This window comes from Geospiza fortis, unplaced genomic scaffold (genome assembly GCF_000277835.1).
Source record: "Geospiza fortis unplaced genomic scaffold, GeoFor_1.0 scaffold98, whole genome shotgun sequence".
Lineage (NCBI taxonomy): Eukaryota > Metazoa > Chordata > Aves > Passeriformes > Thraupidae > Geospiza > Geospiza fortis.
Genome location: NW_005054306.1, coordinates 1,485,951 through 1,502,593, shown reverse-complemented (window position 1 = coordinate 1,502,593; position 16,643 = coordinate 1,485,951). Strand labels below are relative to the sequence as shown.

The window sequence follows — 16,643 nt, the reverse complement described above, 5'->3', positions numbered from 1 at the left end:
CCTCCATACTGACAAACCTGTTATTGCCAGCTCTTGTTTATTTGTGAATTGACTATCCAAGCTGTGGATTAACTTTGCCAGAAGTGTAGACAGAGAGAAGCTCTGCCCATATCCACCCTCAAGCTGAATCTCTGGGAGCACAGACTGGGATTTTCAGTAGTGTCATAAACCATCTCCTGCATATTGGGAAACAACACAAAACCACAGAGGAATCCAACACGTGCTCACCTGCAATTTTCCTTTATTCATACACCACCCCTTCCTCCTACTCACCTATCCCTAGAGATGGCTAAGATCTGACTTCATTCATATCTTTCCACTTTGCATTTTATGAAAATAGCATTGCATTTCAAAGTTCAGTTGAAAACTTCTCTGTCCCATGAGGCAGATCTACTGTCTCTGCCCTGTTTTTTTTTTTTTCCTTTGCCACTAGACAGGTCTGGAAAGTATTTCTGTGATGAGTTTGGACAGGCATGGCCATGACTGCTATCCCAACTATTCCTTGAGCAGTTTCACAGTTTCCCTTTAGTCCATTGCTGGTCACATCTTGAAGCTGTCACAGCCCTTTCTGACTGTGATGTGCATGGGATATAGGAGCAATACAGAAATCCACAAAAGAGGAGATGGAAAGGAACAGTTACCACAACACCCTTAGGCTTGGGCCAACACCACAACGGTCACAGCTACCTGGGAGAGCTGGCTCTATGTTGGAAGGAGAGACATCCGAAAGGAACACGCCGTCCCCTATAACATTGGGGTCAAACACTCTTGGCTGCAGCGGGAAATGTGGCTTCTGATGCACTTGTTGATTGGTTGGTCCTGCCTGAGTTTCATGCAGAAGCTTCTTGGGAACTGAAAGAGAGGAGCAAGAAGAGCATAATTGTTAGAGTTATTTCGGCTGGTCAGAATGAGAATTGTCACATCATGCTACGGGCTCAGCTGATAGTTCATTATACCACGTGCTGCCCAAACAGACAGTCATTTTCCACTATGATGAATTCTCTCCAAATGCCAGCACAGAGACATTCAATGAGAGAATGCTGGAAACCATAAAGTGATTAAGATACTGTTTATTTACAATTAAGCCTTGAGACTAGGCTAAGGATCAGATTCAGATGTTCTATTTAAACACTCATCTCAGAAACTGAAACAGAGTTTAGTAAACCAGGCTTTGGCCTCAGCTCTAGGCTTCAGAGCACTTCAGTGAGAGCTCTCTGCTCCTACCATGACAGCAGGCTGGACAGGATGCCCTATAGCAATGGGAGCTATAGCTATGCCTGAAATCCTGCCACTCTCAGCCATCAAGGTGCTGGCTCAAGACTGAACATCAGAAGTTTTTGTCCACTGCAGATTCACAAAACCAAACTCTAGAGGATGCTGTTCATGTAAAATCATAAAGCTTAAATAATCCACCACAAAAAATAAGTTCCTGCTGTAAGAAACACTCCCCACCCTGTGAGATCCAAAATACAGTTTCCCATTGAGTTGTAGGCTGCAAGATGGGAAAGGCTCATTCTTCATTCCCACCATCCCGAGGAACATGAAGACTCAGCTAACCCCTACTGCTCTCTGTTTTGTCAGACACAGCATGAGCAACATGCAGGTGGAATGATGGTTGATACTTGACAGATTTTTTGGACATCTCTGGTCTCTTCTTTGGGCCAAAGCATGCCCTAATAACAGGAGTGTTTTCTCCCCCTTACAAGGCCAGCTCTTCAGCTGTACAACCAGGTAAAGAAATCAAAGGTGGTGTAGCTACCTCATTATACACCCACTGAAGGTGAATCCACACAGTGAATTCACTAATTTCCCTTGTAGGGACAAAGAATGGAGTCATCTATGGAGCTGAACTAGTTCTCTTCCTCAGCCACAGCCAACACCTCAGGCTATTTCAGAGCAAAGTGCTTCTCCATACAAAGAGAAGAAATATGTATATGTGACAGTGGTCACAAGGGTTCTTGGTTGAGGCAAAAGACGAGAATGTTGACTCCATGTTAAGAAGGCTGGATTTATTATTTTATGATATATATATATATTACAACTATACTAAAAAGAAAAAGAAGGAAAGGTTTCCTCAGAAGCTAAGCTAAGCTAAGAATAGAATAGAAAGAAATGATAACAAAAGCAGCTCTCTCGGACTTTGTCTGAGATAGCTTGGTCCTTGATTGGCCATTAATTATAAACATCCAAGATGGGCCAATCCAGACAGACCTGTTGCATTCCACAGCAGCCATTGTTTACATCTGTTTCTGAGGCCACAGCTTCTCAGAAGGAAAAATCCTAAAGAAAAGATTTTTCATAAAGAGATGTCTGCAACATGTATACAGGTCATTCTCTTCAGAAAGTAGAGGAATTGAGTGATGAAAGACAAAAATAAATTAAAATTTCCACAGGAGAAAGATTTATTTTTCCTGTCAGTTACTACACATTAATGCCTAGCAGACAACTAAGACTTCAGGGTTCTTAAGACATAGACTGTTGAGCACTAGGCACAAGTTCAGTAGACCCACATGAGCTTCAAGAGAAGATTTCTGGGATGCCCATGTCCCCTTTCTCCAAGTCTAACACCACCTTCCTCTCTCATTTCAAGCAGGTTTCCCCCTCCTAATGCCTCAGTTTCCCCAGGGCTGTACTTGGGATCATGCTATCTCTCATCTCCACCCTCACAGGGGCGTGAAGAAGCACAATTAAAAATGCAAAGCACTTTGAGATGCTTGGCAGAAGCTTGAAGGAGAACTTGGAAAGAGGGCAGCTCTGGATCAGAAAGGAAATTCCTGCCTGCCCCCTGCAGCTAATCAGCTGCCAGACTGGAACAGGAGATTTAATCGCATCCATTAAATTCGCCTGCATCACCCACCACATTACTGGTGGGTGAAGTGATCCAACCACTTTGTTTACATTATGTTTGACTTACTGTCTTTGCTGAGGCAAAGAAAATTGTAAGTAGATTTACAGACTGACCTCCTGTATTAGGCTGCCAGGACATCAGCACTGAAGGTCTTGCATTATTAGAAGAGTCATGCTAGGTCAGGAAACAGACAGAAAACCCCTCAGCTTCTGAATATCAAAGAGCTGGCATAGAGCTCTGAATTGGCAACAGTTGGAAGGCAGCAAAAAAACACATCCCCTGGTAGGAACCAGACAGGAATGAGGGGGATACCTGTGCCAGGGAAATATCAGAAAGTCTGGAGAGGGGGTGGGTAGAACAGAGATTATCCTGCAAACCACAGCCAGAGAGAACTGCAGTTCTGGGTGCTGAATTTGAGGCACTCAAAAGGACGCAGAGCACATAGGGCTCAGCACCCTCCAAAAATAAAGAGTCCTATTGCTGTATCTCAGACTGAGAACCTGGTAAGTATTTGACAGACACAGGACATTTTCCTTTATAAACTTTTCACCCAAACTGCATCCCAGTATCCTGTTGATAGGCATCCAGTGAAGAAAAAAGCTTTCATGTTTCAGACTTACTCTTCTTCATAAATATCTCCTTTACCTCTCAGCATTCATGACCATCTCCAAGGCACAAGACAGGCTGGATGAACCTGCATCTTTCATAGAAAAAGTGACACTACCCAACACTTAAACATTTGAGTGAAGCAGGGGAAATAAACACCATCATCTCTGGGTGTTCCTAAGGACGCCCAGAGAACTGAGATATGGCTTTTCCATCTTGGCATCTGTGCCACCACCACCTGAATGCTACCAACAGAACCAGGGAAGGAGCCAGGTAAAGCAGACCATTGCTAAATCAGTCAGCAACTGGCCAACAATATCCCAAGGAAGAGTAGAGATAGAGAAGTATTCAAGGAGAAGCATTGATAGAGAGTATTATTGTCACAGCACCTTATGGATAGGGGTGTGCTGTTACCTCTTTGGGGTGGCTGAGGAAGTAAGAACACTATCAGGTAGTCATTTGGTGCCATAAAACAGAGGTGGCTGTGAGGATAAAGAAAACAGAGGTGGCTGTGAGATTCCCAAAAGCAGGCACGTGCTTAACACCTGTGACTGGCACACACTTTGGTACTTTCAAAAATTCCAAGAGGTGCTTTTCTTCACATCAGCAGCTAGATCCCTTTAAAACTCTGGAAGCAACTTAGAGCAGCACAGGATGTCTACAGCACACAAACTTGGACTTTTCCACTTCAAGGGATCATTTTTCTCTGTGGACTCCATAAACATCTTGAGTACACTTTGCCAGGAAAGGCCCATCTTTGTAAAGAGTACACAGAGAGATGGCACGCAGCAAGTCTGCTCTTTTTCTAGTTTATATGATGCTCAGCCGATACACAGCTTTCTTTTGATTTAGAAAGACTGTGAAATGGAAAGCATTTCTCAAGTGTAAAATACCTCACAATTTCCAGTTAGCTCCTGTGTGGCAGCCAACTCCACAAGAAAGATTAAACATCTGGTTCCTTTGAAATGCCCTCCTTAAATTCTCCGGAGAGGAGTGCATCTGACACAAAGCATGGCATGAGTTGAAGCAAAGTGTCAAGGAAAGTTATTTATTATTAAAACCACCAGAAAAGAAGTACCAAGGATTTTAGTCTTATCTCAGTATTAAGCACAGAAATCCTGGCAGGGAAGGGTTGGCACTTGTCCTGCTCCAGGCAATCGAGCAGAGAAGTTAAAGCAACTCAATCAGCAGAATGAGTGATGGATCAAGAGGGGAAGAAACAGCTTCAGTAAAAGTGTTCACACACCTCATAGTCAGGAACCCTGCACTTAAAAATGCACATGAGAAATGAGCTTGGATCATCTGCAAGAGAGGAGATGAGTTGCTCTGGGGACCTCTAGGGACTTTCAGTCTCAGGGGGGAGCAGTCAGCATTGAAATGTGGATATTTATCCAAATGATAAAATTCTACAGCAACTTGGGCTATGCATCTGAGAAGCACAGGCAGAGCTCTAACTTTTTAGATGGCAAGCCCTGCTCAGCCACTCACCCTGGCGTTCAACTCAAACATCACCACATGGATTTCATGCCAGCCAGGACTTGATCTGGAGACAAAGTGTCACCATCTCTGTGACACTCCATGAAGGTACCTGCAGAAGTTGGTTCTAGGTTATAAATCTGCAATTCTTTCGGATCAGCAGGTTCATTCCTCTTCCATTACAGGCTTTCAAGTCTTTACATAATCCCTCTGTGTCTGCTTTAAAAGCAATCCCAGCTCCCACTGCTCATCTGTCTGAATCAACATCATGTTAGCAATAATTTATACCAGTTCCCAAGCCAAGAGCTGCATTACCTATTTGTAATGAATTAATTGCACCCATCTCACAACAAAACTTCTCCTCTGCTGCCTGGCAGTCTCCCCCCACTGCAGAAACAAGGGTGAAGGAAAATCAAAGCCAGAGTGTGCTCTCATGGGCAGAGCAGATCCATCAGTCGGTAGGAGCAGCCAGCAGGACAGTGTGAAAAGGCACATGCTGGTGCTGCTGACAGTATCCTTATTTGTACTCAGTGGAGACGCCTTCTGCTGGAATTTTCACACAAGCAGTTTCTTGTGTGGCCAGAAAAGCCAGGGCTAATGAAAAGAAAAAGTTACTGTGTCTACAAGCAGCAACATTCTGTGTCTACAAGCAGAAACATCCTAATTGCAGTGCTAAGAGATGGAAAGGCCAGTCAATGCCTCTCCACTGTTCATTAAGGGCAGAGAATCTCAGACTGGTTTGGGTTGGGAGGGACCTTAAAGACCATCTTGTTCCAAGTCCCCTCTCCTGGGAAGGGATACCTTCACCAAGACCAGGTTGTTCCAAGCCTTGTCCAACCTGGCCTTGGACACTTCCAGAGATGGGGCAGCCACAGCAACTCTGGGCAACCTGTGCCAGTGCCTCACCACCCTCACAGTCAAGAATTTTTACCTAATACCCAGTCTAAACCTACTGTTTTTCAGTTTAAAGCCATTCCTCCTTGGCCTGTCATTACATGTCCATGTTCCTCCTCAGGTTTCTTGCAGACCCTCTTCAGGTATGAAAAGACCATAATGAGATAATTTGCTGTGTTTCCTATGTTATCTGTCTAGTTTTAAACACTCCAGTCCTGGGGGTTCAACCAGTTGCCACAATATATTATTTTCAGAGGAATACTGCTCTTTCTGTGTAATTATTTTCCAGTGTTGCTGAGTGTTTCAATTTAAACACATATATTATTCCCCTAATCCAAACAGTTGATGCTATAGCCCCCATATTTTATGGATGGGGAATTGGCTCAGGGACAAAGTTTTGAAAGTGTTTAAATATCAAAATTATTTGTTCAATCTCACAGAGGGAGTCTGTGCCAAAGAAAGGAAACAAGCTCAGCCTTGCACTCAAACCATTCCCTCTTTATGCTAATTTGATCATTTGGTGTTTTCTGATGCTTGCTCTGTCCTAAACAGGCTTAAAGACTTCCACTCCCAGGAAGCAATTATCCCCTGACCTCCATCTTCACTGGATATACACATCAGTCAGCTGGAGAGGATCAATGAAAGCTCAGTGTTTAAAACACACAGACAAGGGGCTTGTCATTTTCCAGTCCTCTGCTCTATATTCTCCTGTGCATTTGCTCCCAAAGCTCAGCATGATTAAAGCAAATCTGCAGGATCTTCAGCAAACTCTCCTGAGCATGCTTGAAGCAGAGTGCAATTTGAACAAAAACATTATTCCCTCACCAAGGAAAATTACAACCAAGCCTTTTATCTGGGCACGTTGGGGCCCAAACCTGTTGGGGCTCAACATATATTTTTAAAATAATAATAATAAAAAAATACTCTTGTGAGTAAACACCCAATATAAACTACTGCATGTTTTTAGAGGTAGCATCTCTGAAGGATTATTTTTTGAGACTTAAGAATTCACAGAATTCAGCCTGAAATAGGATCATCCATGATTCCAAGTTGTTATAAGAAAGCAATTCCTTAGTACACATGTACATGGCTCTCTCAAACTCCAGAACTAACAGTGGGTTTTACACAGTAAAACCTAAATTCACTAAGCAGTCAGTCAACAATACCTATTAAAATAATGGATTTTGGCTGTGCCAGACCATAAAGTATCACAGAACAGTCAGAGAGCAAGAAGGAAAAATCCCATACAAGAGAAGACTCTGTGCCTGGTGACAACAGTAACACCACTGTGTAGCTGGAAACACAGCGGTGGGAAGATGATAATTTGATTAACAAACATAAACTGAGGCACAGCCTACCCCCTTGGCTTTATCCCAAGGGTCTCAGACATGGCCAAGGAATAAGCTGAAACCTTTTCCAGCTATCCATGCTCCATCTAGCTCAGGGCCTCACATGCAAAGAGGTTTTGCCTCTTCTCATGATCACATGTGTTGTGTCAGACATCCAAAGCCTACCTTCAAGTCCTGCCCTGCCACCAGACATCCTGGATTTTTGGTCAGATAGGAGTACAATTGCCTAATAGGAGATCATCAGATCCTTCAGCTCTCAAATGTCTCTATGAGCCTTGGAAAAGGCTGAGCACCCTTGACATCAGCTCTGCACCTTGGCTGCAAAGGCATGTCACACCACCCTATATTTTATCTGGAGTGAAGGTACAATACCATTTAAACAGGAAGTGTAAATTGTCCCAGGAGACAGCAGGAGACATGAAGGGACTTTCTGCAACAGACCAAAAGTCTGAAAGTTGGGATTTGATCAACAAACTGCCAAGAAAAACATTCGCTATCATAAAAAAAACCCCAAACACCAGATCAGAGATTTAACAAATGCAAGTGGTCCAAACCTCAGCTTCCATCTCCTTCAGTTATTTTGAAAAAAAAAAAAATTACCCAGTATGGATATGGGCTGCAATCCTGAAACTGAATGCAAAGCCCAAGAGCAAGAGGGAGTTCCTGCTGCAGCCGTGTTTTCCACGCATGGTGTTCCAAACCACCAATAACAAGGAAGTGACTCATGCCAATTACAGTAAGGCCACTTCCAAGCACCATGCAGAAAGCAAGGAGACTGTCTGGGAAACAAGCTCTGTCACAACCAAAGCCACCTACACCTCCCCAAGCCCGCAGCCTGCACCAGGGCCCTCCCTCCAGACTCTGCCCAAAGCAGGAATCTGTCTGTTCTGCTGCTGACTTGGGAGTGGTGGGAAGTGGTACAAGCTGGGATGTCTAACACAACCCATACAAACTTTCAGATCACTCTGCCAAGACTCCTCTTGAGACAGCCCAGATGCTTTTGCCTTTTACTACACATATCTCCTGGCAGCAGCCTGCTAGAGAGGTGTTGTGCAATAAGTATATAAATATAATACAGACAACCCTTTCTCTTATTTGCCCTCCACAGAAAAGGACATGCTTATCCTTTCCTCATGCAGCTGCAATCAGAGAAGCAATTTCCAAAGTGGAAGCAATTGCAGTCCAGGAACAAAGCCTGTGGAACACAAAGTAGCTCAGTCTCACCACTGCTCCCAGTGAAATCTCTCACAGGTGAAAGGCCCAGTGATGTCAGAGGCTTTGGGAGATGAAGGAGATTTAGGAAACACTGAACATCCAACTGAGACTCCACGGGGAAGAGACAAACAGGAGCACCATTCCTTCCCAGGCTCTCCTCCTCCTGCACAGGGCAACAGATCACTTTTCCCTGACTCCTCTGACTTCTGCCTGCCCAGAAATGCAATAACCTTACTAGAAATCCAATTCACCTATCTGGGAACTCAACCTATGCCCTGTAGGTACCTAAGGAAGAAGTCCTCCTTAAATAAGCTATGTTCCTAAGCTCCTTGTATCATCAACAGTGAAAGGTGGGTGCCTTTGAAAGCCTCCAGGGAAGATTCTGTCTACTTAAATTTAGGAGCCTAATTAGGTATAGTTAATGAATCATAATGTTACCTTTGGATTTATTCTCCTGAGTGTATCTGAGTTGAAATCTTACGAACTGCCTCACATCTTTTAGTCAGATATTTTTCTGCTATCTTGAACTTTCCAAATCTGAACTTGAAGCTATAAAACACCTTAATTTCTATCCAGTGATGCATGTGCTAGATCTGTCCACAGGCAGTTTTCCTACTGCTTTCACAGCCATGAAAGTCAGTTGTTCTTCTTTCATCATCTGAAATGTAATAACAGAGCATGAAGCATCTATTGCCAGCAACTCATAAATCTCCTGCTTGATGTGGCTTTTGGTCTCCAAAGGGCACAGGGGAAAGCACTGCATGTGCCAGTCTGCTCCCTACACGTTCTATTTGGAAAGAAAAATGGATCAAAAGGAAAAAAGCCTTGTAAGAGATACCTGCAGATACAAAGAGTTACTTTCATCTGGTAAATTTCTGCCTGCTCCCCAAGTCAGGAGAGTTCTGCATTTTCACAAGATAACGCATCCTGAGGAGGATGAGACTCAAGCTGATTCTTGTCCAAATTCCAGCATGCTCAGCTACATCCCACCATGGCACCTTGGCTGGTAGTACGGCTGCATCTCCTCTCCACCAGGCCCACAAGAATCAGACTAACAAGGAAGTCAGGCTCATTCTGCCAGTCTTTCCTATTTCCCCTCTTTGGGCTGCATTTTTCAGATACTTTCATTGGTACTTTGCAAACCAGCCCTGGCTTTCTTAGGCATTTAGGGAATATTGTTTGTTGGTTTCTTCAGAGAGACTTATTACAAACTAGAATTTTATGCAATGCTCTGAATATATCCACTCCACTTTGGATCAGAGTTACACCAATTTTTGGACTTGGACACACTCCTATTTCTTTTCATCATCTTCACTCATTTTAGTCAAACAATTAACATTGCAAGACTTTAGCTGAGTTGGTCAGAGCCTGGTGCTAAAAATGCCAAGGTTGTGCCATTCACTTAAGAGCTGGACTTGGTGATCCTTGTGGATCCACCCTTCCAACCCAGAGTACTGGGATTCCTCTTATAATACTGAACTGTTTTGACATTTAGGCTATAGGGCTTGGCAGATATTCTTTTGTGCTGCTTATCTATTTTTCAGGAAATGTGTGGCACAATATGAGGCTCCCAGGAGAACACTGACAGAGCAGTGAGTATTGTGTGTTCAAGGGTGGTTGATCCAGAGTCAGGGCATTGCTCATGCAAGGAATTGCTCACCAGCAAGGGAGAGTCTCTGTACTCAGGATGCCAGCCCATACCCAAGTGGTTCCAGCCCTGCAAGTTATCAGGAATCACCTGAGTCACAGCAACCAATTCTGTAAAACCTGGGCCAAAAGACATTCCCATGAATTTCAGTGAAAGCTGTACACAAACATTGTCAGGGAAAGTGACCCTTGGAGATCTTCACAACTGTGTACTCAAAAGCAGTGTTTGGTTGAGCATTATGTATCACTGTGAGTCACTTAAATGAGAGCCAGGGCAAGGATATCCAAGATAAAAAGAAGAAAGGGATGGAGTAAAGGGCCAGAGGTCCTGAAACCCTCTAGAGCTGATGGGAAGCCATGCCAGCCTCCATCAAGCAAGGAGAGGAGCAGCCAGGAAGCAGAACCCAGGCAGGAAAGGAAGGTACCAGGGAAAATGACATCTAGAGCTACATTGCACTGCCCAAATATTTTAATAAAGAATAAGAAGCCTCATGCTTCAGCATCTGAGCAAACAACTAGCCTGGTATGATCCAATCATTATATTTCAAGAGTTAGGAATATAATTTCTCCATCAAGACTACTGACCAAGATAGGTATTTAGGGGATTTTCTGTGCCTGGCTCTGAAGCAATGCCACCCACTCTATAGTCCACTGACCACTGATGACCTCTGAGACACCAGAAGAGCAATCCAGAAAAGAAACCTAGTTCAAAGAGAAACCACAACTAGCACATCTCTGGAAGCTCCCCATGTTTTGTCTCAGTGTCTGCTGGCAGGCACAGCCTGGAGCTTCTTCCATCTGCTCTCCTTGCATAATTAAAGCATTGGTAATTACAGCAGCAAAACTATGCTGTGTACAAAAATATTTTCCTTCTATCCAAGTGCTACTTATCCAAAAGTGTGTGCTAGTTCTTTATCAGCTTTTCCTCTCTGCAATCAAACAGCAGAGAACTAGGCAAGGGGCTAGAAGTTTTTCCCAAAAAGATAGCAGTGCCTTGATAGCAGGAGATGAGGAATGTCATCAGAAAGCAGCTGGTAACCTCTGCCATTAAAGGCAGTGACTTTTTCGGGTCACATGTTTGCCTTAGTGTGGCAATTCTCAGGGTCCCATGAAATGCCTAAACTGGAAACCCCGCACAGTGAAAGGTTATCAATTGCATTGGAATAAAGATAAGGAGTGAATAAAACTGTGTAAGGCAGCTACAGGGCTAAATGCCCTTCAGTTATACACAGATGAATGCAGATCAGTATTTACTGAACGAAAACACAGCTTAGTTTGAGACCCAAAACTCAGTGTGGGGATCACTGGCTCCTCAGTGGTTCAGCACTTGGCTTATAGAAACCAGGCTACACTAACAAACTTGAAATCCAAGGACCTGTGAACAAAGTGGCAAAACTGTTTTCAATATAAATCCTTCCATTCACATGGTTATAACCTGTGAGACATCCTCCTTTGGGGCTGAGGTTTCCTGAGCACAGTGGAAATTTTGAGGAAAAACCCTATAGATGTTTTTTAATTATGAGTATTAAGCCTCCCCTGTTTTTTCAAAGTACATTTACAGGCAGAACCTCTCTGACACACAGCATCAGCTTTAAATAATCTGGCTTGGAGACTGTGAAAAGTTCTTTGCATGGTTTATGTATTTTATTTTATTTCTTTTTCTGGTAGAAAACACGTAGCATGCATCATCTTGCTTCCATGCATAGCCCAAGGGAGCAGTAAGGACTGCAAGCCCAAATCTTACTACAATTGCTACTGTGAGTAACTGCCAGTTTTGTGAAACAGCAAATTACAGTCACTTTCCTGACCCCACATAAAAGCAAATACACACCATGGAAAACAATGCCAGGGTTTTGTTACAGCCCAGTGAGGATGTTCCTGAGCACCTACCCCACGCTCTTATGCAACTTGCCCTGCAGCTACAGTCTGGGAGCACTGGGAAGAAACTGTGGGAATACTCAGTACTGGGTTCTTGTGGCAGCTTTCCAGTACTTAAGTGTTTGGTTTTGGTTTTTTTTTTAAGAGAACACAAGGTTTTTTAAAGCTAAGTGTTTGTTTCTATTAGGCTTCATGAAATGTTCAGCAGGGACATTTCTTGCAAAGCAGTCTGTTCTTTCCCATTCTCCACACATGTTATTAAGATCCATTTATATGAATATCTCAAATGATACCTGGATTCACACCACCTAATTGAAGGTATTTTACTGGGATGGGAGGGAGTTAATTCGTCCCTCCATCAGCTATACAGACTGGCTGACTAATCCCTCAGTTTAACCCCTTCAGGTAAACACCTGCATTAGTGCACGTAAAGCTTGGCAAGACTGAGATGCAAGCTTGCACATCATGTATGGATATACATTCAGGCGTAGGACATTGCTGGGCAAAAAGCTCCTCTCATTTATTCCAAAGTTAACAGAGGTAAACAATCCTGAATCAAATCCTACCCACCTATTAATACAGAAATTATTCCAGGACTGCCTGGGGCTCCCTTGAGACCTCTCTAACAGGCTGGCAGGTCTCTGAAGACCCTGGCTACTTGCAATACTTGATTCACCAGGTTGCCACTGCAGCCAAGCCCCAGGGGATCATTCTGGGAAGGTCAGCAATGCTCTTCTGCTGGTGGCCTTTGCTAAGCACTGCCCAGTTTCTGCCTGTTTGGGTAGCAAGGCCCATCCACTGGCATTGGTCCCCTTTCAAAATTACTGAATTCAATCAGTTAAAACATGTAAATGGAGACACATCTTATCCTGCCATGTGTTTGAAAGTGTTTCTTATCACATATTCCAAAGGAAATGCAGGTTGCTAACTCAGACAAGGAACTCCATACTGTGGGACCTCTATTTTTAGGCTTCCTTTTTGGGACTCGTAGAAAAAGCATGACTTTAACACATACCTTTGCTGCTAGCAACTTGAACCCAGGGCAGAGCCTCTATCTGGCATGCACTCGGTTTAAGGTGCCACTTCTTTCAAGTGGAATATAATGCTCTGCACTGCAGAATTTGTTCCCTCCACTGGATATCTTGAGCCCACCAGCCCTGATATCTTATCATCAGATAAAAGGATTAATCCAGCACAAAGAGGCTGTGAGCACCTTTTGAACAAGTAAACCTTTAACAAACAAATTTCCTGTATGGGGGGATAGACAGGGATGGTTTATGAGACCCTGTAAACAGCAGAGAAACTCATAAATACAGTCCTTCAAAGTACCTCTGTCCCATGCTGGGATGACCCCACCTCATACCACAGGAACCACTGCCCATCTCTGTAAAGACACACGCTGCAAGATTGGCTCAGCTCGCAAACTGGAGCTGCCAAAGGAAAATTAATCCCTATCAATGCAGCTGCACAGGATAAAATCTACCTCACAACCTGCTTGGGTTATAGTGACAAGATGTTATTAATTGCAATTCCAATAACCATCCACATTACCTAAAATCTGAAGTAATCCACCTTAATTACCTTAACTCTAATAACTGCATGGGATCATAACAGCTAGAGGAGAAAAATAGTTGTTAATTTGTTGACTGCCAGATGCAGACTGCTGATATGAGATGTATCAAATATTATAGTATTGAAACTGACCTCAGCTTGGCAGGAGAAGACTGTGATTCATGCCCATAACTCCTGGGCACAGGGGGAATACAACAAATAATTGAACAAGGATCAAAGCATTGGCTGTTTCAGTGGAATAAGACAGGAGATTAATCTCATTTACACTCAGGTAAACCTCCTTCCTAACTTTCTCCTAGTTCAGCAAGAATTGCAGCAAGTACACTCTACAAGTCTGTTACATCACTGGCATGTTTAGACCTCTGCCATTCCATTAAAATCAATGTTATACTAGAGGGTGAGAACTGGATCACTATTCTGGCTGGTCTGAGCTTTTCACCTTTGAGTTGATTCAGACTTTCTCTGTGATAAAATAAAGAACCTATCTTAAAAATAGGTATTAAAAAAAATCTTGCATCAAACCTGGGGTTTTTTCACACTTGGGCAAAAAACTCACTTCCAATTATGTTCCAGGTAATGGAAAGTCTAAGACAAATAGAGTTGAAAGTCAGGCTCATTCTGAAAGAGGCACACTAATTACAAACACTATATGGAGAAGAAATGTGCTTGTACAGCAGCTGGTGCAAGGAACAGCCTGCCCAGTTTCCCAACAGCAACCCAAACTCTGGAGGCACCCAAGTATCAGTTTGCAGCCAAGTTTCACAGAGCTGGAAATCGAAATCCATCTTCAGGCTTGTCTCCCTGCAGCAGGCTGATAAAAGGAGTGAAATGGCTGAGACATTATTCAAACTCAGGCATCTAATGGGACATATGAGCAGTAACTCTGGTTTCTCACTTGTTTCCCAGGCTCTTCCAAGAGGAATCACAGCAGTTTGCACTGCAGGGTCTTGCACCAAGCCTCCTGCAGCTTGTATCACCCTGTAAATCTGCAGTGATGGGACTGAAAGGACAAAGGTGAGATGAATGGTCAGATGACTCTTCAAATAATCACAAAATGGTTTGGCTTGGAAGGGACCTTTAAAGGTCACCTAATACAAACCCCTGCAATGAGCAGGGATGTGTACCTGACCTCGAAGACCCAGCGTCCCTGTTTCCCTGCAGGCCAAGCAGGCAGTGAAGTGGCTGGTGCTGCTTGTTATGCATGAAGACGATGTCCACCCTCAGATTTTGTATTTCCCCAGACCATCTTCAGAGGCAGAAAATATTCCTCCTCAGTGGTGTCTTGATGTCATCTGAAAAAGTGTTTTGTTAGCGTATCCTGAAAGGTCAGAGACTAAACAGCCAATAGCTGCAATTGTCTACAGTTAACACACATCTGGGTGAGGAAGAGGGTTGCTGTGATCTGAAAAGGAGCCCACACATAGGAGTGATGACCCTACCCACATCAGCAGACCCTGGCCTTCAAGTAAACGGTGCCTGAAATCATCCCACAATCACAGAACAATCAAGATTTGAAGGGACTTTCGAGATTAATTAGTCCAACCATCAACCCAGTCCCAGTATATTCATCCCTAAAACATATCCACATCCAGACACCTCTTGAACACTTCCAGAGAGTGATTCCACCACCTGCCTGGGCAACTTATTCCAATGCCCAACTGTCTTTCAGTGTATTTTTTTTTTCTAATAACTAATCCAAACCTCCCCTGGTGCAACTGAAGGTCATTTCTTCTCATTCTTTCACTTGAGACATGGTAGAAAAGACTGGCCCTCACCTAGCTACAACCTTCTTTCAGGGAGTTGTAGAGAACAGCGAGGTCCTCTCTGAACTTTCACACTAAGCACCCCCAGCTCCCTCAGCCACTCCTCGTAAGGCATTTTCTTTGCCCACCAGCTTCATTGCCATAAACAATGAGGAGACCTGGGAAGGAAAATGTGTGTGGTCCTTCCAGCGTTCTGTTTAGACCTGTGAAGATTTCGTGATAGATAAAATAAGGATCACCTGATCCTTGAAACTGTTTACAATGACACAAAGAGCATTAACCTCCACTCTTGTATGTTCTGGAAGAAGTAAACTGCGGTTGCTGTGATGCAAAAAAATTAAACACACCATTACCTGGTACAGTGTGACCTTTGCATCGTTAAACTCTCTTCACACTCAAAACAAGGTGACTCCATCCAAAATGACCGCTGGGAACAGCATGTGGTCCCTGTTGACTTCTAAGCCATGTCCAGACCATGCAACATAAAATGTCATTTCTGTAACTTAGCAGAGGTCCACAGAGTTCCAGCGTCATGGATCATAGAATTATAAAATCATAAATGGCTTGGGCTGAAACAAACCCTAAAGACCACCTAGTTCCAAGCCCCTTGCCATGGCAGTGATGCCACCCATTAGATGAAGTTGCCAGGGCACCACCAGCCTCACCAAGGCGTCAAAAGCTGGGCTTTGGCACAATTTGTTCATCAGTACAGAAGTGCTCAGTGAAGTCCAGAGGTCAAACACAAAGACTAAGCAGCTGCCCAAGCCTGGGAGGTCACTGCTGCTCCTCAGGGCTCAGAGCATGCGGGACATCACATCACAGGTCTGTGGCAGCACAACAGACAGAGGACCCAGTGATGACCTGGAGATGTGTCAGGCCAAGAAAAGAGCTGAATTTGCTGCCTGTCCACAGCAAAGAAAGCTGGAACAGCCCTGTGGGACTGTACCCAGACACAGGGCCGTGACACTTATTCAGCTCAGGGACGTTATCAGCTGTGTGTTATCTGAATGGACAGCCCTTTAGAAACACTGAATGCTGAACTGCTCCACAGGCAAAGAACATAGCTGAAAAAATTTGCCTGGACTCATCTGAACTGTCCCTGCACACGTTCCAGCCACATCTGTGGCAAAAATACTGATTGTGTACAGAGGTACCTGCTCCAACAGCCCATCTGTGCTGCACCATCTGCCCTCATGGAGCAGGACACATCCCTTCCACTTGTCAGAGCTCCATGGAAAGCAGCTCTCAGCCTTCTCCAAGGATGAAGGGATTGAACTCAGCCAACCAAAGCTGAACACTCTTGTCAAACCACTTTTATCAAACCACTTTGTTCGCACAGCATAGAGCTGCCACTGCCCAGAAACAGGAAGGAAATGCATCACCACATCTTTCCCT

General features: G+C 43.9%; 2 protein-coding genes across 3 annotated transcripts in view; both read right to left on the bottom strand.

Moving 5' to 3' along the window:
- EVA1A (eva-1 homolog A, regulator of programmed cell death) overlaps positions 1-820 on the bottom strand; it is a 12,618-nt gene extending 11,798 nt beyond the window's left edge. The window contains exon 1 of the mRNA XM_031066732.1: positions 688-820. The gene's annotated coding sequence lies outside the window, so the exon portion shown is untranslated. The remainder of the gene's footprint in view (positions 1-687) is intronic.
- A 13,607-nt stretch (positions 821-14,427) lies between these two features.
- The window catches only part of LOC102033761 (protein eva-1 homolog C), a 177,111-nt gene continuing 174,895 nt past the window's right edge, over positions 14,428-16,643 (bottom strand). For both annotated transcript variants that reach the window (XM_031066730.1, XM_031066731.1), the window contains 2 exons: positions 14,610-14,777; positions 14,428-14,485 (listed from right to left, as the gene is read on the bottom strand). In XM_031066730.1, coding sequence (XP_030922590.1) covers positions 14,734-14,777 — 44 coding nt within the window. In that variant the 3' untranslated portion in view covers positions 14,428-14,485; positions 14,610-14,733. The remainder of the gene's footprint in view (positions 14,486-14,609; positions 14,778-16,643) is intronic.